The following is a 22,394-nucleotide window of genomic DNA, read 5'->3' as shown; positions in this document are numbered from 1 at the left end:
AGGGCTCTGCAGACTGAGACGAGCATGTCGTCCACAGCAGATGGACCGCGGCTCCGCGCTGCCAACGGGCACGAGCCCCCGACAACGCTGCAAGCAGTAATACCAGGAGCCAAGCAACGGCTCAATGACTGCTGCTCACTTTACAACCAAACTCTTCTTCACTTAGCCTACCTGGAGTCAACATGAGCTGCCGAGCAGAAAGCTGACTGGAAGCAGAATCCAACCAGAGAGTGTTTCATCAGAGTGACCGCAAGTAAGCCACGAGTAAGCCGCGACCTGGGTGTGTTTTTCAGGGGCGGATTAAGTGATTTGGGGCTCCGAGGGCAAACACAGTTCTTCTACAGTGGTAGAAGAAGTAAAACTATGAACTAACTACTAACTGAAGAGTGACAGAGAGGTATTATCAGCACAGTGTACGGAAATGTACTTAATGTTTGTTCACAGTGGAGCTCTCAGTTCTGATACGATGCTGCGTAGATTAATAAAACGTAACCAGTAACATTTCTCTGTCAGGTAAAGTAGTACTACAATGTTTTCCTCTGAAGTAGAAGTACACAGTAAGTAGTATACAGTTGAGTTGCATATTTTCAAGATGCTTTGGGGGCCTTTTGTAAGTTATTTCAGGGTATAATGAGTTAGAATAGTAAATTAATTCAATATTCTTCATATCTAAACATTATAATAAATCTATAGCTGTTTGGCAGTTGCCTACCTTGCCAAACATTAAAGTCTGCTCCCGGACAGGCCAAGCATCTGGGCCGTTCCGAACAGGCGTGTTTTCAACTGACTCTGCACTAGTTGACCTACTAATGATCATTTTAAGGGTGAAGTATTCCTTTAAAAAGGAGGCAATTGTTTTTCTTTTATCACTGAACGATACGCAACGTTCTAGAAACTGATCAAATCTTTTGTATGAAAATAACCTGCAAACTATCAAACTAACCAACCATAGTAACTATAGTTGTCAAATAAATGAAGTGGAGTAAAAAGTACCACATCTACCCTCTGAGATGAGGTATAAAACAGCATAAAATGGAAATACTAAAGTAAAGTACAAGTCAGAATTGGACTTGAGTAAAGGTATTTAGTGAAATGTAATGAAACCAATGGTCAGATTCTCTTGTTCACTGCTTTGCATGTGAAGCATCAGAGTGTATTACTCCAGGTAACAGAACAGAGTTGGACGGAGGCATAAGCAAAACTTTATTATTATGAGGTCTCAACAGGACGGACAGATAAGAGGCTCCTGACTGGGAGCCGGAGGTGGCACAGAGTCAAATGACCCCAGGGATGTAGACGGTGGAGAAGCTTCTTTATGGCAGATAGAATAGAACATTCAGATTGAGACGGATCCGCGCTCTGAGGGGACAGGTCCGGACCCGGTGCCACCTCAGCCCCTCAGCCTCTCTTTACTTCCACTGGCCCTTCTCGTAGTCCCACTTGGCGGCGAAGCCCTCGATGGGGTTCATCCTCATGTCCAACGTCCTCTTTAACTGTTTGGCCTGCCACTCCTCTTCAAAGGTCCTGGGACGGTGAGGGAAGACTAGAGACAGACAGACAGACAGACAGCACTTCAATGGACTCTGCAGGACAGTCGGTATATTCACAAACATGCATGCATTATTCTGGCTATCTCACAGCGGACATCTTGACCTGCCAAACACTCATATAGCCTGAAGTCCATTTACAGGGCTCTGGCTTACTGGTACGGCTCACTGGGATACTTCAAAGGAACAGAGCCATAGGTAATGTTGTTGGTTACAGCGGTGCCGGTCCTGTTGCGATTAGTGAAAGTGTCTGCTGTGAAAAAGATTGTCTGATGTAAAAGAGATGGAGGGGAGTGAACACAGATTTACCGTAGAGTCTCTGCCACCAGACCACCAGGCCAGTGAATCCCAAAAAGATGAAGATACCCCCAAAGACAGTCTTCCATTCTGCTGACGGCTTCTTCATCTCTACGTAGGTCTGATTGAATGCGAGCCGATACACTGCAGGGCGGGGGGGAGATAGAGGTCAAGAAGGGAAACAGAAATATTTCTCCTTTCTCTTGTCCTGTATTCTCACTATGGTAAGATTCCTTAATATGCACGACTACTTCAAATGTCCACTGACTGTACTGAGTGAAACGAAATGTGGTCTATAAATATTGAGTGTATCCTATTAATCCTAGAGGAGTATTGTGAGCCACGTCAGCAGCTCCACAGAGAGGAAACCTACAGGCCAGCTTCTCCTCGTCGGTCAGCTGGCCCCATGGCCCCGTCTCCTTCTGTTTCAGGCTCTTGTCAGCAGCGGTCAGGACGTCTTTGTAGGGTTTGTCGGGCAGAGGGGTGTCCAGACGGTCTGAGTACATCGGCTGAGACATGTCCACAGACCCCGCCACATCTGGATGGACAGAGACACGAAGGGTCACTTTTGGGAACGACTGATGCAACAATGTACAGTGAAGAGGACGTTAATAAACCCTGGTTTAGAAAATGGGAACGTGTGTCCTACACTAGATCAGACACAACAGACCAGAAGACAATCTGTCTACATGATGGGACAGCAGCGACATCTGCTGGTTATAGGGCACTTTACACTGAGGCGTCCTGGTCTGGCTCATCAGCCTTCTGAATCATGGTAAAAGTGATATATAATTAAAAGTGACAGTGGTGTAGTGGACGTAATACACACTTATACTGGTTATACACAGGTATACTGGGTATATATATGCAGCTTAACCTACTACTGTCCACCTTTACTACGTCCCTCTACCAGTTCTAGCAAACATCAACAATCTCTAAGTAGGCTTTTTGAAAAAATTTGCACCGGTGTAACACCTAATTCTGCGACCCATCAAATTCTGTGACACTTGATTAACTACACAAAAAAAAAAGGGGTCTATTTAGGGTGGACCAGACACTGATAGGTGTTAGTGCTCTACAGTCTGACCCTCTCTGTATCTACGGGGTCACTTCTGTCCCTCACATCTTAAAACTATGAGCCACCTCTTTATGTAACGCCAGCTATCAAAATATAAAGTAGCCTCTGCAGTGGTGGAGGAAGTATTCAGATCTAAGAAGTACTAATATGTAAAAAAATACCCTGTTACAAGTAAAAGTCCTGCATTGAAAGTATTGAAGTATAATGAGGACAATTAAGTATTATATGCAGAAAAATGTGACTGTTACACTGCCATATATTATATCATTAGATTATTATTATTATTAGGCCTGCTCTTTCTGCAAGTAATGATTTTTCTCATTATGGATTCATCTGCTGAATATGTTCTCTATTATTATAGTTGCCAAATAATTTGATTAACTTACTAATTGTTTTACTTTTATATGCTGTTGGGTAGATGAAGCTCAGGTAGCCTAGCTGGTAGCTAAAGCTGTCAAATAATTGTGACGTTAGTGGAGTAGTTAGTCTAGTATATTATTTCCCTCTGAGATGTAACGGAGTATAAAGTATAAATGAAAAGAAGACTTGTGTAAAGTACAAGGACCTCACATGTGTACTTAAATAGCCTAGATTACTTAATTGGGGGGTCCCTGAATCTGCTGGGTCACAGAATTTGGTGCAACACCTGTATACCAGCCACACCAGCCAATCAGCCAGTGAACTTTGACCCGGTAGTTAAAGGAGACCTGTCATTCTGAGTGTGTCCCTACTACATCAGAGGTTAATACCGTGACTCGCCATCCTCGCGCTGCTGGTACTGAAGGCCACTGTCGCGCGCCTGGCCACCAGACTTGCCGCGCGCCCTGTCATCAGGTGGAGCATCTGAAAACAGGTGAGTGAAAGAAGAGAAGCAGTTTATTAAGTTCTGACTAAATACTTCCGGTAACCATCCTAGAAACTGCTAATGTTAATTATTAGCAGGCGAGGCTAATTATCATCCTGGTAACAGGGTTTAGTTGTTCTGGCCTCAAACATCATATAGAGTTAAATCACACAGTGTGAGTGAAATGCTCCTGATAAAGAGTGTGACTTACTTTAGATGAGCTGATTAATTAGGTGGTAAAGAATTTCTTTAGACGAATCAACCTTCCTGTTCAATGTGTTTCAACTGTGTTTGGAGATCTTGAAAGTCGGTTCAGACTAACTGATTAATTGAATTCAGCTGCAGCGGCCAACAGACAGACAGGTGTTGAGCCAAATATTGATTTCCACTCGTGGGAGCAGCATGCAGCATGTCATTTACGTGATACAGGAAATACTTTTTTGTTAATGTGTTTTTTAATGTCTAATATCCTTGTTTATATTCGGAATTTGAATGTAATTATAATGATTTACGGATAGAATTACTAGATTAGAAACCAGCCATTATACATTATACCAAGAACATACAGTTATGTGTATTTGATCCAGATAACAGCAGCTGTAGACTATAAACTCATAGACATACAGTATATATACATATACATGTATATATACTGTATGTGTATATGTATAAACTGGCCGATACAGCTTTAAAAATCCCATATCATGCTCATTTTCAGGTTCATACTTGTATTTTGTGTTTCTACTGGAACATGTTTACATGCTTTAATGTTAAAAAAAACCTTTATTTTCCTCATACTGTCAGCCTGAATATACCTGTATTCACCCTCTGTCTGAAACGCTCCGTTTTATTGCATTTCAACGGAATTGCAACGGAATTGCGTTGCTAGGTAACAGTTTGGGTCCATGTTTACTTCCTGTCAGCTGATGTCATTTACATACACTGCAACAGGAAATAAGCTGGGACACATTTAGAATGTTTACATTTACAACTGTGTAATGATGTATATATTGTATATTTGTGACATCACAAAAGGACAGAAATCCTGACAGCTTGTTTCAAACGCACAATTTCTGAATACGGGCTGTGTGTATTTCTCCGTATGTTGAGTGTTTTGATAGTTTGACAGTATTTATAAAGCACTTAAACCTGCTTTATAATGTAAAAGACCTGAAAATCTCGCTTTTTACAATACGGGACCTTTAAGAAGCTGCACGCGCTCCCATGAGTGGAAATCAGTTTTTGGCTCTAATGCTGCCTTCAGGTGCGGTCGGAAATCATTCTAACAAGTGATATTGCAACTTGTACAAGTGCTGAACTTTACAGTTATCTTTTGTCTGTAGCAGATTGTATTAATAGACCTGTAGAACCTGTTATTGAAAGTTTTTTTTGTCTCTTTGACTAATAGTTTTGTTTACGTGTACAACAACTACCGTTGGACAGTAAATGCCAAAAAGCCCACCTACAGTATTATTTTATTACAAAGTAAATTGTATTGTAATCAGGATAAAAGCAGTGAAATGCACAATAAGTTGTATTTATGTAACCACAACTACTGAACTATTTTACACATTGACATACAATGTCTGTCTGTTATGTTTCATGTTGCAGTAATGTGAACGTTTAATTGGCCATTGATTCTCTTTAAAAGCTAACGGTGGACCTGCTCCTCTGAGATCTCATTAGGTGCTTTATAAAGGGGGCCTGGACGAAGGCCAGGTCTGGCCACCTCATTAGTGTTTACTGTTAAATACACGTCAACGTGACATCTAATGAAGAAGCAGGTTGTACAGGTGCAGCAGGCTTTATAGAGCCCAGCAGGAGCTCCACCTGCCTGTTCAAGCTAAATGTGACCTTTGATAGCTCAGATATGATCTGTGATTTGTCTGATAATTTAAGCACAGTTAGATTTACAAGCATAATCAACCCTGCAGTGATGTTGGAGAGAGTTTACCTTCACAGTCTGTCATTTAAGTTTCTAAGTAATGTTTTGAATTATGTGTAATTGATACCCAGCCCATCGACTTGTGTCCCTTATAGTGGACATTTTGTTCACATGCATCTCCTTTTACTCTTTTGAGCTACTCTATCAACCCCTGGTGTATTGTAAAGAGGACATCCTGGGCTCTCCAGTGATATATCATGTGATAGGTAATGGACGTTGGCAACTTCCTCTTTCTTTGTATCATAAATAGACGTGACAGGTGAAAGCACATTTTATGGAAAGAGGAGAGGTAAATCAAATACTGTTTATCTATTGTTTTTTGTTTTACTATGATATTCATATATTTTCTTGTTTAACATGTCAGGAATGATACATTTAGTCCTGAAAGCAGATACATGATTTGTCTTTTGAAATAATAAGCCTTTTATGAATGGCAATTGCAGTGGACACCAAGACCATCTTAATGTACTTAAAGAGTCCACATTATTGTAAGAGACAGAACTGAAGCAGAGGGGATTATTTACCAGATAGTTGAGGGAAATTCAGATTTGGACCTGTCAGATGAGACAGATCAGGATGAGTCTGAACCGGTAGTAGAAGATGATGATAACAAATTTTTAACAGTAAATGGGTAATTCCATGTCATGTAACACCCATAATGCACACAAATTATTATGTATCACTGACATTTATCAGTGATCATGTCTGTATGAGGTACTTTTCCATAGTCAGTGTATTACCTACAGTAGATGTAGTTAGGTTAGTTAGGTTTAGGAAAGAACAACATGGTTGAGTTTGAAACTTCTACGTTTGTACAGTGAAAATGACACTGAATGTTGTGAACACGGGACACGAACAAACAGCTGATTGTAACGTGAAAGTGAAACTTAACACACAGGACACAAACAGCGGTCTCCTGGATGAAAGCCTCGTGTTTGTTGGACCTCCCACCTCCCCTCCCACCTGCCTGCTGAGTCTCTTTCGCTCTTTAAACTACGTCATCACACTCGCGGCGCACTTTCTCGGAGCGTTTACTGTTGCGGCGGATGGGTTTACATCGTAGTTAATGGAACGCCTCGTGTGTCCGGCACTAAAGGGTGCCTCGTGCGGCGGTATCACACGCTGACGGCTGTGACAAAGCGTCGGTATTTGACGCCCTGGGAATGACAACGGGCTGGCAGTTCATTGCTTTGCTTCTTCGCGGTAACTCCTGTCTGTTTCTCCAAACTGGGGGCGTGCCGACCGCCATCTACTGTAGTGATACACTGACTGTGGAGAAGTACCTCATACAACCCCACTGAGAAACACCTCAACTATCCCTTTAAATAGTCAGGTAGTAGTGCATCATTGGGACAATTCCAGTGTCATGGTGTCATATTTACTGTACTCATGGGCACAAACTTTGCATTCTTGAGGCAATTTGCATTTCTATCTGGGAAGTCTTCAAACCTCAATGATCACTGAGAAATGTCAGTGATGCATATTCATTTCTGTGCATTATGGGTGTTACATTACATGGAATTACCCATTTACTGTAAATATCATTTCTAGTATTTGTTACCATGAATCCAGAATGATATATTTTTTAGTTTCTCAATCAAGATGAATGTATTCTTGGTTTAATATCACTCTACAGCCATAATCTGTTGGCTGTCTTTTCAAACTAAAATTGTCCTGTGGTGGTCCACTACAGTGGACATGCTGTAAAATTAAAAATAAGAATTAAAAAGTCTAAATTGTAAGATTCTCTTTTAACCCTTAAATAGGAGGGAAATCACTAAAAAGAAAAGAAATTGGAAGACACTTCTTTTACTCGGTTCCCAGGAGGTGAAAGAGTCTCTCTTATATTGCTTTTGTGTTTGTCCTTTCACCTGTCATTCAACCGCTTAGTACACACACACACACACACACACACACACACACACAGCAAATGAAAATGGCGGATTTTGGCATTTAGTCAATTTAAGCGTCCGAACTGACCTTCTGAGACGGGCAGAAGTAAACAAAAACATTTAATCTGTTTTACTTACACACACACACACACACACACACACACACACACACACACATATTTAAAGAAAAATAATAATAATACCATGCAGTCCTTGTTATTACGTAGGAAAAGTTACTGGAAGGAGCAACGTGTTTTATCCCTGCAGGATCCAACATGGCATGGGATTGTATGGAGCAATCTTTTATTCTGCCATAAACAGCACCATCAAGTTTGACATACTTCACTCTGTAGCTTCCTACCAACACAGCTTCTGCACATTTATACAGATCTCTCAGCCAGATCTGTGTCATGGTGCACTATCTTTTCTGCACGTCCGCCACTCTCTGTGTGGGGTTTAGGGGAGGGGGGATTCTAACCCTCCGTCATCCCTACAAGTCCTCCTTGTTGCCAAACACCATTATAGTCTGTGTATTTGATTCGGCAAAGACAGATACTCACGGTCGTCGTAAGAGACTGAAACTGCAGGATTAGAAGATGCAACAGGAAAACACCAAATCTTGAGAGAAAGGGGGCTGATAAGGCCGTCTTTCCCGGTTCGTCTCTGCTCTTATTATCACCACATAAAACGAAGCAGGAACCAACTGGTGGGCGGGGGAGAGAGAGAGAGAGAGAGAGAGAGAGGCTGGATGGGAGGAAGAGAGGTAGAGGGAGGGAGACCAAACCAGTACAAGTAAACAATCTAGAAAAGCATGTGATAGGACTGGCCGAGCAAGCAAGAGAAAGTGGGTTGAGTTTAGCTGCAGGTATCAAAATATACTTCCTCTCATCCGCTCTGTTCACAGCTCCGGTGCAGACAGAGCAGAGACGACGGGGGTCGCTTTAGGTGAGGTTACTTCAGGACACAGAGAAGATTATTCTTTACAGTGGGCAGAAAATGAGAGAGTGCGCATGTGCATGAGAAAGAGAGGCGGAGGTTTTATGGAAAGAGAGAAAAGAAAGGCACACACAAGGAGAGATAAGTTGCAACCTTTTACCCCAACTAACTACTCCGTAAGTGCAGGTTGGCGGCAGGCCACCGTCCTGGTGGTTGGCGCTGAGCCCAGGGCTGACTGGCTGGGGCTGGTATGTGAGTCTCAGGGGTTGGATAAGGACACACTACTGGCTGTGTGAGCTTCCCAAAACAGTCTAACACAAAACACAGCTTAGACAGTATTAAGGCAGTATTACAATGTACAATAAACCTCATTGTATTACTATATAGAGAGAAAAACACCTATTAGTAGTACTTTTTTAGCTTGAAATCTCTGATGTGACTGAACAACTCTGCAGCAACTCTGTGCATGCCTGACATTTCAGAAACTCAACCAAATATTCGAAACTAAAGGATATTAATAGAACTTTCCGCTGTCACACAGTCAACAGCTGTGTGATCTGTTGTTCTCAGTATTAAGCTGGTATTGTTTGATATGTGGAGGGCAGAGCCAAGCTGTGGTTTGGTACAAAGCAGTCAGTCAGGTGCCTCTGACACGCTGGTGAAAGGAGGTGTGAGCGGAGGTGTATTCAGTTGTTTGCAATCTGCAACCTCACCACTAGTTGCCACTAAATCCTACATTGGGCCTTTAAACCTGAACATATCAATGTTTGAGGCCACTCGGGGGCAGCGGAAGCAGCTGGAAACATTGACATGTTATCCTCTTACAAAGTTGAGATGCTGAATCATAGCAAACAGTTGCCTGTTTACACATCTAGCAGACACAGAGCAACATTAGCATTTATTTCAGAGTTAATGTTTCTGGACCACCTGACAAATAGAAGTCCAGTATTCACTCTCCTTTAGTTGTGGGTTTAGACCTCCTGAGAAACACATCTGTCTCTGTAGCTGCCAGATGTTCCACTATGTTCCCCGGCTAGTCTCTGAGTCTGTCTGCTGTCTGCTGCTGAGCAGGTAGTGGACAGGTAGTGGACAGAGGGTTTATCAGAGCTTTTCTTGGCAGTAGCTCAGTCTGTGGGGACTTGGCTTGGGAAGTGGAAGGTCACAGGTTCAAGTGCATCTGGTAGCTGGGCACTACCGAGGTGCCCTTGAGCGAGGCACTGAACTAACTGCTAGGGGTGGGAAAAAAATCCATTCATCGATGTGTTACAATTTTTAAAATAGATGTTTTTAATGCCAGAATCAATATATTTGCTTCATTTGAGTAAATGTGGAGGAAGAAGGAAGTTACCGCTTTTATTGTTGTAGTCTGAGTAACATGACGTCATATCCGTTCTGTATCCGTCAACCAAAACAAACAAGCCGAAACAAGAAAGTAGAAAACGGCGGAGGGTCTGCGTGGATACGACCGGCACCCTCACATGTTAAATCCAAAGTGGTAAACACTTCACATCCAGTAAAGGATGGAAACACTTTGGGTTTCACACATTGCAGGAAAAGCAGAGCTAGACATCACGGCTAAAGCTGCAGTCTAACTCTGCCAAGGACAGAAACATTATCGTATCGCGGTAACGTGCGGTCAAGCTCTCATCTCCGTGGTCAAATGCAGCCGACGCTACAACTGTAGAGCACCCATATACTGACATTTATGTTAAATACATTCAAACGGCCCCGATGGAGCTGACCATGGATGTATAAACAGAACGGCGCTGACGGGAGAGCTAGCGACCACCTTGGAGAATTTAGAGGAAGTATACACCTGTGACTATGTCCGGTTTCAAAATAAGGTGTTAACAAAGGGAACTGTATATACAAAATACATATATGGAAATAAGATTGATTGGATTATATTGACCAGAAGTAGGAAACATTACATGTCCCTTATAAATTAAAAAGAAAATACCACTAATTTGTGAGGGAAATGTCTTTACTCTTTGATTTTTGGGTTGCTGGATAATAAATAATTCCTGACAATGGCTGATATATGTGACTTCAGGACATCTCTGACTACATACATGCTGAAAATCAAACATTTTTACTGTATAAATTTAGATATTTTCCAAATTAAAAATCCCTAGAAGTGTATGATTCAACTTTTTCCCATGGTCTAGTGTTAAAAAAGTTAACAAAAATCACAATAAATTAAAATATTGAATCGCAATACTTGTAGAATCGCAATACATATCGAATCGATACCCAAGTATCGTGATAGTATCGAATCGGAAGATATGGGATCGTCCCAGCCCTACTATCTGCTCAGGGTGTCATCCTATCTTAAAGCATGTGTATAGGTCTTGTTTGTGCTTGTGTGTATTTCAGGCCTGTGTGTGTAAAATAACAACAGAATGTAACAAATTGAATTTCCCCAAAAGGGATTAATAAAGCATGCATTCATCTTCTTTACTGAAAACAGCTGCCGGCTGCGTCTGGAATCGTGGATAATAAGATAATGGCTGCGATCGAATAGTCCTTTTTCTCTTAGGAAGGTTCCCAACGGAGTGAAATGATCCGTATCTCAGTAACTGCCATGATAAGAGCTGTTCAAATTCTCCAAATGCTGAGGAAAGGAGCTTCAATGCTTCCTTTATTATCTCCTTTAGCATAGGATACACTGGACCATTCTTTACGAAAGGAAATGAGAGAATAACATCCCACAATTCCTTGCGACCGTAGCATTTAAAGCGACGCACCATTTGGCCATTCCTGATAACAAATGATATGCTTATCTTGCATATTATTTTCATACGCTCATACACTAATTAGGATTCATGTTTAATATGAGCGGACAGTGACAACCATTTCTTTTTTTAATTAATTATTTATTTCGTACATGTAACAAATACCTCAGTTAAAAAATAAAACAAGAATAACAAATAAAATGTAGTAGAGTAAACAATCAATCAATTAACAAATAAACAACATAAATAAATATTACATGTCCATAAAGAAATTGGAGGAAGTATATGATCTTTCCTCTTCTCCATAACTCGAACAATTAACTCAATATTTATCATATATATTCCTTTATGTATTTCAATAAATGTAAAAGTAATGAAGTGATATTTTTCACCGGTTGTCCACATTAGGTCAGATAATCCTTTATTATATGTTGATATAGTGTTCCAGCAGGACCTGCGGTATCTCTCTTTCACACACCGCGGGTGAAGCAGTCTGTCATTGAAAGACCTGTTGTAGTCCATCTTCAGGACATTGTAGTTTCACCACTGACTCACGTCACTAACATCCGCCGTCGTCGCATCATAATTACGGAGCCTAGTAAAGTGTAGTTGGATTCTCTGAACACCGTGGTTTTTCTTTTCCTAAGTCCTTATGAATTATCCTTCTCATCTTTCCTCGACCTCATGACGTTTTCCATCGAGGTCAAGGAGAAGTGGTTAGGAAAAGACGTTAGGATGTCATTTTTTAAAACTAAAACAATGAGCAGCCTGAAGTAAATAAATAAAGCTATCTGCATGGCTAGATACCACGAGGTGTAAATGAGAAACTATGGACTGACCCTTTACTATATGTCTGTTGCTTTAGTTGGAGATACCAAACACATCCATTAGATGGCAGCACCAGACAAACATTTGAGGCAGTAGCAGACAGAAGATCTCCTTGGATGCAACACAATAGAAAATGCAAAAAACGGCTATATTTGTCAGTTGAAACTGAAACAAAGTCTTTATCTTGCTGAAACTGGTCCATATTTCACTGAACCAAGCATGCACAGTAATTACCAGCATTCAGGTTGTGTGTTTCAACACTGCTTAGCTACTGTAGAATTAAAAAAATGACTTATTTGTGAATAATAATTGTTGACTAATTGTTGGTCTTTTAGTCCTGCAGTAAATCTGCTATTGGAAGTATAACAATTCATAGTGGAAATATGTGTAATAGCTTCAGTTATCTATCAAAGTTAATAACTTTTAACTGGATAGTTGAGATTGTTTGATAATTCATGAACTAACGATACTGATGATAATGATAAAGTTCCTCGCTGTCCTGTTTTTCTTCATTCTTTTAATGGTTAACACAGAGGCTTCTTGTGAGAGCCGTTGTCTGTCAGTATCATTATAGTAACGAGCCACATTCTGCACGACCAGCCGGGTTTCACTTTTCATTTCTGGAAAAGCATCTGAAGCAAAGAAACACGGAACACGATTAGTGTGCAGCACATTTTCCAGAAATGCATCCAAAGCAACCTCATGCGTTTTTCTCTCCAGACAGAAATAAATGTGTTGAAGCTACTCTCTCGCGGACATCTAGCGAAAGAGACGGCAGCTGCCAGTACAACACAAACACAGTAGGGCACGCGTCCCTCATTCATTTATGGAAATTAGGTGAGGACCGTGACGGTGCAAATAACCCCAAATCTGCCCCTTTCTCCCCTCCTCCTCCATGCACACTTTGTCTTTTATCCCCTGCAGGGCTTCACCCCACTCTGACCCCCAGCCGCCCTCTGCTGTCCCATTAGAATTGGAGATGTTTCTCTATCTCTCTTGAGGAAACGTTTGCCATCCGTCATCTCTCCTTTGTTCAGCGCTCGTCCATTGTCCCTTTTTATAACAATGAAGCAGCAGAAATGAGGATTGGAGGGAGAGAATCGGCCCCTCCGAGTGTCAGCCTGGAGTCAATCTGGCACGTTAACCAAGATACGCTTCCTTAAAAACCGCCCTAACGGCAGAGCTCTCAGCAGCCTACTCAAACATGTTTCCCATCTGACATCCTGACAAAAGTGTGATTCAGCCCGCTGACAGCGACACTGATGCCTCTTGGTATTGATGGGAGAGAAGTGTCAAGGAGAGTGCTTTGTCATCCTCATCATCTCCATTTTGTCGTCACATTTATTTTAATGAATTCAGTTCAATTTTACCCTGCAGGAAAGTGACTCGCTTCTTGTGATTCCACTGTGCTTTGCAAGTTTTAATTCTCTCAAGTTTTCTCTTTCATCTCTCCATATACAGCATACATAAAGAGTGCTACAGCTTACTCAGCTGAGGGGAAACCGCAGGGCAGAGAGACAGAGGGAGACGGGACTCGCTGTCTGCTTGTCAGTCACGAGAATGCGTCTGCAACAAGCTCTTAATTCCTCTAACATGATGAATGTAGGTCACCCAGTGTGATGGTGTGTGGCCTCAGATCTTTCTGTCAGTGCTCGGCCTCGTGCTCTGTGTGCGTGAAAAGCCTCAGAATCGTGCCTGGCTCTATCTGGCGCTGCCTAACTTCAGCATGTCCGAGCTTGTATTTGGCCTTGGCCTCTTCTAGACAACTTGTGTGGACCTTGGCAGAATATGGCTGAGATTGTGTGTGTGTGTGTGTGTGTGTGTGTGTTGGTATACGTGAGTTTGCACGATTTTCTTTCCCCTCCGCTTCCACCCTGGAGGCATTGTGCGTAACTGGGTCATACTCCCAACGCTCCCATGCTAACGATGGTGCTCCTCCTCCTCTTCTCCCCTTCTCCTCGTCATTCCTCTTCCCAATCTCTCCTGCCATATTCTGCTCTGCTGCTTCGTGTTGTATCGGTGGGCCCTCGCCCCCATATTGGCACCCCCACAAAGAGAACGCCGATGCATGACTAAGGATGAAAGGGAAGTGTCTGTGACGGAGTGCTCCCTCTGCATGCATAATCCATAATAGTAGCCAAACGTACAGCCTACATTTCTACATTATTTGATCATTCGCTGCAGTGAACGCAGAGTGCTCGTCATTTCAGCATAGTTCTATGTATCGTCCATCTATCTTCCACGGGTGTCGGTGGCAGCATATATGCTCTTCTCCCTAGCCACATCTTCAAGCTCTTCCTGGGAGATCCGGAGGTGTTCCCAGGCCAGATGGGATTTACAATCCCTCCTGCATGTTCTGGGAGTTGGACATGCTCAGAATACCTTGACAGGAAGTCAACCCGGAGGCTGGATGTTTGGGCTACCTCAACTGACCTCTTTCACCGAAAAGGAGCAGCGGTCCTAATCCGAGCTCCCTGTGGACATCGGAGCTACTCACCCTATCTCTGTGTGTCCAGACAGAAATCATAAAGCTCCATATATGTGCAAATTTCTCACTCTGGTCGAGAGTTGAGACATTTTCAAATCGTGCTGATGCTCAATTTGTGCCGTCCCCGGTGAATTCATGTCTTATCGCGTCTGTCCATTGACTTTGTATGCAATTGCGCCACTTCTAATATTCACTCAGACATGTTCTGTCTGAACTACCACAGTAAGGGAGAGCCCAGCCACCCTGCAAGGCTGCTTGTATACATGATCTCATCGCTATGGTCAGGATCTTTGGGTGATGACATTTCATTACCACGGCAGTCCGGTGCTCTGTCGCTTCACAATCCGCTGCAAAGCTTCCCAGTGTGCACTTGGGGGTCGCGGTTTAATGAAGCCAGTGATCCTGAGGCCACAATACCGGACACTCTCCACGCCTCGGCTTTGCCAAGATCCTGTCAATGAAAATCACAGCCACAATCGGTGAAAAGGCACAACCCTGACGTCATAGAGATCACACTGCACTTCCTCTCACACCTCTCACTCCGGTTGTACAAAGACTGAACCCTTTCCAAGTCCCTAAATCAATATAAACTAGATGGGCAAACTCCCATAACCCCTCTGGTATCCTGGCAAAGGGTAAAGAGCTGGTCCACTGTTCCATGACCAGGATGAAATTCACATGGCTCCTCCTGAATCTGAGGTTCATCAATAGGCCTCGGTCTCCTTCCCACCACCCTGGCATATAATGAAGTTGGTACTTCCTGTAGAGTATTCATCAGATGAGCGTTAGGGTGAAAAATACTCTCTGGAATTCTTGTTAGTCAGTCGGTTGTTCGGTAACACTCGGCACACATTATAATTACCAAGTCACCTTCCATATGTCCATCCACCCGATGAAAGACTCCCACTGTTGGTCTGTCTGATGCTGACCTGGATAAAGTGCCTAATCAGCAGTGAGTTTGTTTGCGTGCTCTCCCTCTCTCGCCTCCTCTCAGTTCCTCCTCTGATAGGACGTTTCTAAAGCAGAGGTCTGGGGAGATGTGATAACATTGTCCCTGTCATGTTTCCACTGGGCATGGTGTCTCACCCTCACTTTGAAGTTTTAGTATTTCCCCTCATCCAGGAACACTGGGATAATCTTTGTGTCCTTGTGAAGAACAACAACACTGTTCTTCAGTCACCATGTCTGTATGCACACAAAACAATCAGATTATTTGGAGAAATCAAGTTATGGGAGGAAATCCAAGACCACATTTACATTCACTGAATAACCAGGTTAGTGTAAAGCTGTTCAGTAATCAGATTTCTCCTCTACCCGTTGCTATATTTTTGAACCATGGCAGCAATATTATAAGGGTATTAGTGATATATGATGTTTCAACCTGAAGAGTGTTTTAACTGAGGGCAATAAGAGGACAGTTTTCCTCACTGTGAGGATGTGTGGATTTTACTAAACAGAGAAAATAAACCAATTCTTTTATACACGTTCACTTCAATTTTAGTCAGACTTTGAATTAACTTTTTATAACGTGAATGGCCCTCTCTAGAGCCAGTTGTTGTAAGAGTAGCGTAGGTCACAGTGCGTAGTGTGTGTACGTGGGAAGTGAGTGGTGAAGAAAGAGAGCGACGGCGACAATCTTCTTGCGAGATTGTTAAGGTCAGGCATTGATCTTGAATAGTAAGTGAGGATAGGTCAAGTCTCGCAAGAGTTTTTGCAGATCTCAGATCAGATTTCATGGTTTGTGGGCTCCCTTCTATACACGACCCGGGAAAAGTTAACAGTGTTTGGTTTGTCTGTTCTGGGCTACTGTAGAAACATGGAGGAGCAACATGGTGGACTCCGTGAAGAGGACCCGCTCCCTATGGAGAAATGAAAACATAACCATTCTTATTATCAGGTGATTATAGACTAAAGAAAACATAGTTATTAATATTATATTCCATTTCTGCCAATAGATCCCCCTAAATGCTACACACTGGTCCTTCAAGTCGGAACAACAATTGTTTCTAGTTTCTTTCTACACCATAGAGGCATTGAATCGGGAGAGCAATATCAAGCAATGACGGTTGGGGTAGCCTAGGAGTAGTGGCAAGAACTTCAATCTACGTTCCCCCCCTGGTCTCTCTTAAAACCTTACCTCAGAAACTGATGAGGAAAATCAGGAGACTCTAGTTACTACCAGGTAATCCTTCATTTAATGAAGTGGACTCATTGAGATCTGTCAGTCTGACCAGTCAAATCAACAAGGTTAAAGGTGGAATGCCAAGTTTACAGAATAACTCTTTTCTCTCATCTCTCAACACCTTAACCCATAGTGAAGTCCATGTACAGCAGGTAAAGGATATGAACCATTTACTAGTAGTCTCCAGACTAGTTGCTGTTTATTGTTTCTCTTTGCTCTCTTAGTATTCCTGTGGGGTCGTGTTTAGCTCCGTTGTGTTGGTTGGTTACCGTGGCAGCGAAGGGTCGGTTTTGTTAATTCCCTGAAAGCTGTGAGCCTTCCTCTGTGTGTCAGCAAGGGTTCAGTTCCCGGGATGGATCACCTGTGGACACAATACGGGGTCCCGACCCAAAGGGGTTCCCAGCTACGCCCTAATTAACTTAATACCGATTAATCTACAAGCCTGTGCTCTCCTCTGTCACCTCTGCCTGTTTTGTTCAGGCTTCAGAATCGCTGGCGGCCTCAGGGAAACGTGACGGGAATGAATCAGCTCCTGATCTACGTAATTGGTGCTAATGATTTTTCTTCTATAGTCAACAGACTATATAATATATAAGATGAATGTTGGTCAGCCAGTCACTATTCCGCTGAGGATGATTCTGTGTGTTTCTATGTAAAGGCTGAATTGAACTGAACTATTCCAGTGTCCCTGTGTTAATCAAAATCAAATGATCTCTTGGAATATGTCAAATATATTGTAGAACATATATTTACATAGAACATACATATACATTAAAATATTCTTTATGACTCCTCTTGAACTACTGAGCCTATACATTCATTTATCCTATCAAATGTGATCACCGACTCTGCCCATCATATAAAACCACACTTGACCGTTAGCTTGTGGGTCATATTAGCTAACAGCTCAGAGGTAGAGCAGGTCGTCCACCAATGGGAACGTCGGTGGTTCGATCCCTGGCTGTCAAAGTGTCAACGTGTCCTTGAGCAAGACACTGTGAACTCTGAGGCTCTGCCCATCCGGGAAGCAGAGAGGCAGGTAGAGGAAGGTCAGAGTAGGAGGAGATTTTCTACAGTTGGATTAACAATATTTGACCAGTGCTACAGTGTTATACTTCCATTTGATGTAAAGGTGCAGCCATCAAAACTCATCATGGGTTTGAATATTTCTCTCATAAGCATTATACTGTATATAAACATATAGGACTCATTATTTTGTGAAAAGGAGGTTTTTAAAGTCAATAATCTGGGTTAATTTTTTTAAAATACATATTTATTTTTTAGGGACTCCTGTGCCTATCAACAGCTCATTTGTGTACTGTATTCTCCCCATTTTATACTTAACATACTGTGAACTGAATTGCAAGATGACACTGCCATGAGCACTCAGGGTCAGGTTGAATCAGTTAAAACTGATGTGCTTCTATTGTAAAAAAACGTCAACAGTGACCCCGTGATCAGCAGCAATGAGGTTTTGGAACAAGAAACATGTTTACCTAGAATATACGTCAGGGGAAATTTAAGGGAAACCCATGATTAATATCAAGCAACAGGTTACAGCTGGAACCATATGGTTGACTCATAGACCAGCACAACCCCTGTAGGGTTACTGTAGGAAGTAAATGTGGCTGCAGGGCAGGACCTCAGGGCACGCCAGTGTGTGTTTCTGGATTATCCCACTAAGCCAGGACATATTTTAAAGTATTACATAAATCCATCTCAATCACACATTACAACAGCTCTGCATGCAAAGACATCACATTTGATGTTTTTACATGTTCACATCGCACGGTGACATCGCATGTTCAACCTTGTAAATGCTTCATGACAAAGAAATTCATACAGGTTTTTAGGGCTCAAGGACACTCACTGTGAATTTTGGTGAGCTTAACTTTGGTTTGTTTACAAGAAAACTCCATAGGGCCCCTTTAAGAGAGGCTGGAGCATGTGATTGGCTGAAAGGTGAAGGGGCGGTGACACCACTGTTATTAAAAGTGACATTATTAAATAAAATGTGACCTGAAAAATGCCATCATGAAATATACACAGACTTTTGAAAAGGGACATATTAAAATAAAAATTTCCATCATGAAACTGAAATTCCAACAGAACTCTGCTCTTATGAACTTAAGTGATGACATAACATTTCATAATAATGAGTTCTCATGGTGAACAATTTCACAATCTCTTGGTTCATTCATATATTTTAAACAATTTATTCATGTGATTGTTTATGTCTTTGTTGAACACTGGTATAGAAGGGATTCTGTTGTGCTGTTAACTTGATAACTTTTCCTTCACGTCTCATCTCCATCCTTTGACCTTTGACCTCTGGCCTCTCACGATATCAACTTTGCCCATTTTGCAAATAATTTGTTCACTTTTTATTCGCGCCACTTTCTCCTGTTTCCTACTGTCTTTCATCTGACTACACACATCCAGCTTTTCTTGCGGTGGATTGTTTGCTCTATTTACATTGTATTCACAATCAGAATATAGAAAAACTGGTCCAGTTCTCTCCGTCCTAAAGAAACACTTTCAGCTGGATGTGTTTTAAAATTGATATTGAGGATTAAAGAGATACCTTTGATTTGAGAATGATATCATAATCACCATGAGAGCATCTGATTCATGGTCAGCCTCAGGCTCCGTAGACAGGTCCTCAGAGTGAGATATATTAAAGATGATCACACAGAGATTCAAATTATTACAATTTATTTTCTGAATACGATGAGTGCGTTTGATGGCAAACACGTTGGCATCATGAACATTGTGTCAAATCTAATCGTTACCTCTCTGGAATGATTCATCTCTCCCTGCTTCTTCCTAGTTGCACAGCTTCCAGCACCAGCTATGTGTATTATCTTCCTTTCATTATTCATTTTCATATTATCCATAATTCATGTTTTGGTGAAGTGCCTCTGTACGCGTACAGCTGAGAGTCGGCGGGGCCCCCCCCCGCCGACTCTCAGCTGGGGGGGTTCTATGCTGCTGCTGCAGACGGTGCTCGTGCCACACACTCTGCATCATCTGTCCCAGATTATCAAGAGGATGAGGGGCAGTGGGGTAACAGGAGAACGATGGGGTTCGAGGTGAGGAGTAGGCGATGAGTGTGCTGATTTAGTGGTGGTGGTAGTGGTGGGGGAGGGAGGTGATCTTACAGAGCTGTGGGATAAATAAAGAGAATCTGCCTTCCAGCACCTCTATAGCACACTAATTAACATTATTCAATCTATGTTATGTCTATATTTACCAATCCCAATAGTCCATCAAATGTCCAGACAGCCCGTTATCCTGAACAGAATCACACATGGCTACTTATGGTGCAAAATTACATCATCAGACCTTCCTGGTCCTTTCGGTGGACCCATGGACCAATAAAATATGTAAGGTAGTCAGCGACGAGAGACCAATCGTTTTTTGATCCTGTTTGAATTGCGCCATGAATCACACATATGATGTTTGTCAATTTAAAAGATAATTTTGCAAGTCCAGAAAATCGCAGTTAGTCGTAGTATCATTTAGTTTAGTGTGAAACCGCTCAGTGAACTACATCTCTTGTCTCGCACAACATAGATCACCAACACTAGCTAGCTGACTAACGTAGCTATGTTCCAGTCACAGATGTAACGTTATCTGACCTGATGTGTTTCATCCAGAGACTCCTGGTCTTTTTATCAGCCAGGAAGAGAAAGAAGGATCAGACCCGTTGCTGGTGTGAGTTCATCCCAGTAGGAAACACACAGGCATCGTAGCTTCAGAGAGATAGACGTCACTAACACTCTTTTGGGTGTGTCGTCTTTGTAATTACTTATTTTCACAGTCTGATACTTCAACAGTTTTCAACAAACTGAGACTTTCTGGACTTGCAAAATTATGTTTTAATTGACAAACATCATATATGTGTGATTCATGGAGCAATTCAAATGGGATCAAAACATTATTTGTCTTTGTCTGTCTCTCCTTTAACTACCAGTGTCATGCCATTTCAACGGCCTGTTAATCCAAAACCCCAATAGTCTGAAAAATGTCCTGACAGCCCCTTATCCCGAACAGAAGCACATGGCTAATTATTATGCAAAACGGCGTCATCGGACCTTTTTTTTTTTTTCTTACCACGACGAAGGCATGACCCGCCCTACTCTGCCTCTGATTGGCTTACCCTGATATTCTTACCCTAAACCTAACTAATTTCACTCCTCATGCCTAAACCTAACCAACCAACCAATCCAACGAAGGCATTCAAGGCAAGGAGACTGGAATGGCCGATGATGTCATTCTGCATAATAATTAGCCATGTGCTTCTGTTAGTTGCAAGAAGAGTGTGTATTTTCGGAACAATGGGCAGTCTAAAATAAGTCTAAATAAGGTCCCATGGTGGTCCACCGGAAAGGGACGATACTTCGCCTCTCTGCTGCAACTTCAACATTAGTCACATGACACACACTGGCCCAAAAAGCACTGATCCCATACACAGTCACTGTAAAAGGTATGACTGTTAAACAGTGAATACATTTTCAGCGTGTGACAAACCCCTGGAATGACTCTGATCCATTCGGTCAGTCTAAGAAGAGCAGTGTGGTTAAATTATTTTGTCCCATTCATGTGTGAGGAAGCCTGCGGAGGCTTTTCGGTGTAGTGTTCCAGTCTTTATACTAAGCAAAGCTAACCGTCTCCTCTATAGCTTCATATTTACTGTAGACATGAGTGTGGTTTAAATAGTCTCATCTAACTCTTGGCAAGAAAGCAAATAAATGTCAAAGTATTCCTTTAAGAATAAAGGATAAGAATCTGAATGGAGGAATGAAGAAGCATGATTGACAACGGGGTAGAATGGCTTTCCTTTACTGTCCCAAATATCACAACTTTGATCCCTTCAATGTGTCCATCAACAGCTATTTGACCTTCTGTCAAAGTTCCCTCGAGCATGACATTAAATGCTTCATTAAGGGTGCAAACTGTTAAATCCTCTTTTGCTTACACCAAACAGCCGTTTTGCTCTGTTGTTTACGAATCTCCCAAAAGTACAAGTTTACAAGGCCCATTTCTTTTTAATGCACCAAACGGTATCCAGGTGCAGTGTTTTACATTACTGCTGTTTGCTATAATGGCAGCTGCTTTGCTGCTGCGCAGATACAAAGTGAAGTTGTGTGACCTGCTTTTCTTTAATTGCTTAAGTTGCATAGTTTGAAGCAGCACTTTCTAAAAGGAGCTAAACATAAAAGGGATAGAGGAAAAGGAGAGATGGAGGATTATTTCAGGTGGAGGCCGGTTGGAGAGAGAGAGAGGATGACAGAGTAGAGTGATCATGGCTGATCTCCTCCCATGGGCCCGTGTGTGTCGAGGGGGGAGGTCTGAGTTGGGAGGTTTTCTCTCCCCTGGGCTCTGACCCCGACTCTGCTGTTAAACCCAAACCCTATATCATACGTCCGTGGTTAAACCCCATAATGAGTGTGTGTGTGGGGGTCTGTTGGACTGGGACCCCCAAAGGCAGCAGAGGAGTGTGTGTGACAGAGAGCATTAGAGATGTGTGTGTTATAACAACAGTGGTGGTGGTGACGGAGGGGGATTCGACACAAAAGATCCCCCCCACATGCAGGTCTGACCTATACGTCTAGTCGC

General features: G+C 42.3%; 2 protein-coding genes across 5 annotated transcripts in view; one reads left to right on the top strand and one right to left on the bottom strand.

The window, feature by feature from the left end:
- Nucleotides 1-1,179: 1,179 nt before the first annotated feature.
- LOC119489961 lies at nucleotides 1,180-8,449 on the bottom strand. 3 transcript variants are annotated; one of them, XM_037773030.1, is made up of 5 exons: nucleotides 8,164-8,348; nucleotides 3,671-3,765; nucleotides 2,218-2,387; nucleotides 1,857-1,988; nucleotides 1,180-1,543 (listed from the first exon to the last, which is right to left on the bottom strand). In XM_037773030.1, the coding sequence occupies exons 2-5, from the start codon at nucleotides 3,763-3,765 to the stop codon at nucleotides 1,410-1,412; spliced, it is 531 nt and encodes a 176-aa protein (XP_037628958.1). In that variant the 5' UTR covers nucleotides 8,164-8,348; the 3' UTR covers nucleotides 1,180-1,409. The 3 variants fall into 3 exon arrangements, with proteins under 3 accessions (XP_037628958.1, XP_037628959.1, XP_037628960.1); XM_037773031.1 differs by lacking the exon at nucleotides 8,164-8,348 and adding an exon at nucleotides 3,978-4,128; XM_037773032.1 differs by lacking the exon at nucleotides 1,857-1,988 and having other exon boundaries at nucleotides 8,164-8,449.
- The window catches only part of wu:fa11c10 (protein FAM110A), a 52,604-nt gene continuing 33,879 nt past the window's right edge, over nucleotides 3,670-22,394 (top strand). For both annotated transcript variants that reach the window (XM_037773026.1, XM_037773023.1), the window contains exon 1: nucleotides 3,670-3,775. The gene's annotated coding sequence lies outside the window, so the exon portion shown is untranslated. The remainder of the gene's footprint in view (nucleotides 3,776-22,394) is intronic.

Source organism: Sebastes umbrosus, chromosome 6, assembly GCF_015220745.1.
Source record: "Sebastes umbrosus isolate fSebUmb1 chromosome 6, fSebUmb1.pri, whole genome shotgun sequence".
Classification (NCBI taxonomy): Eukaryota; Metazoa; Chordata; class Actinopteri; order Perciformes; family Sebastidae; genus Sebastes; species Sebastes umbrosus.
The sequence above is the reverse complement of the archived record's forward strand: the minus strand, read 5'-3'. Positions and strand labels throughout refer to the sequence as shown.

What these genes read in the sequence shown, in the direction of transcription:
- LOC119489961 (XM_037773030.1), bottom strand. Translation starts at nt 3,765, where the DNA reads ATGCTCCACCTGATGACAGGGCGCGCGGCAAGTCTGGTGGCCAGGCGC. An exon ending in GCGAGGATGGCGAGTCACGG is followed by an intron (nt 2,388 to 3,670) that starts TATTAACCTCTG and finishes TGTCTCTGTCCA; the next exon opens with TCCAGATGTGGCGGGGTCTG. An exon ending in CTGGTGGCAGAGACTCTACG is followed by an intron (nt 1,544 to 1,856) that starts GTAAATCTGTGT and finishes GTCTGTCTCTAG; the next exon opens with TCTTCCCTCACCGTCCCAGG.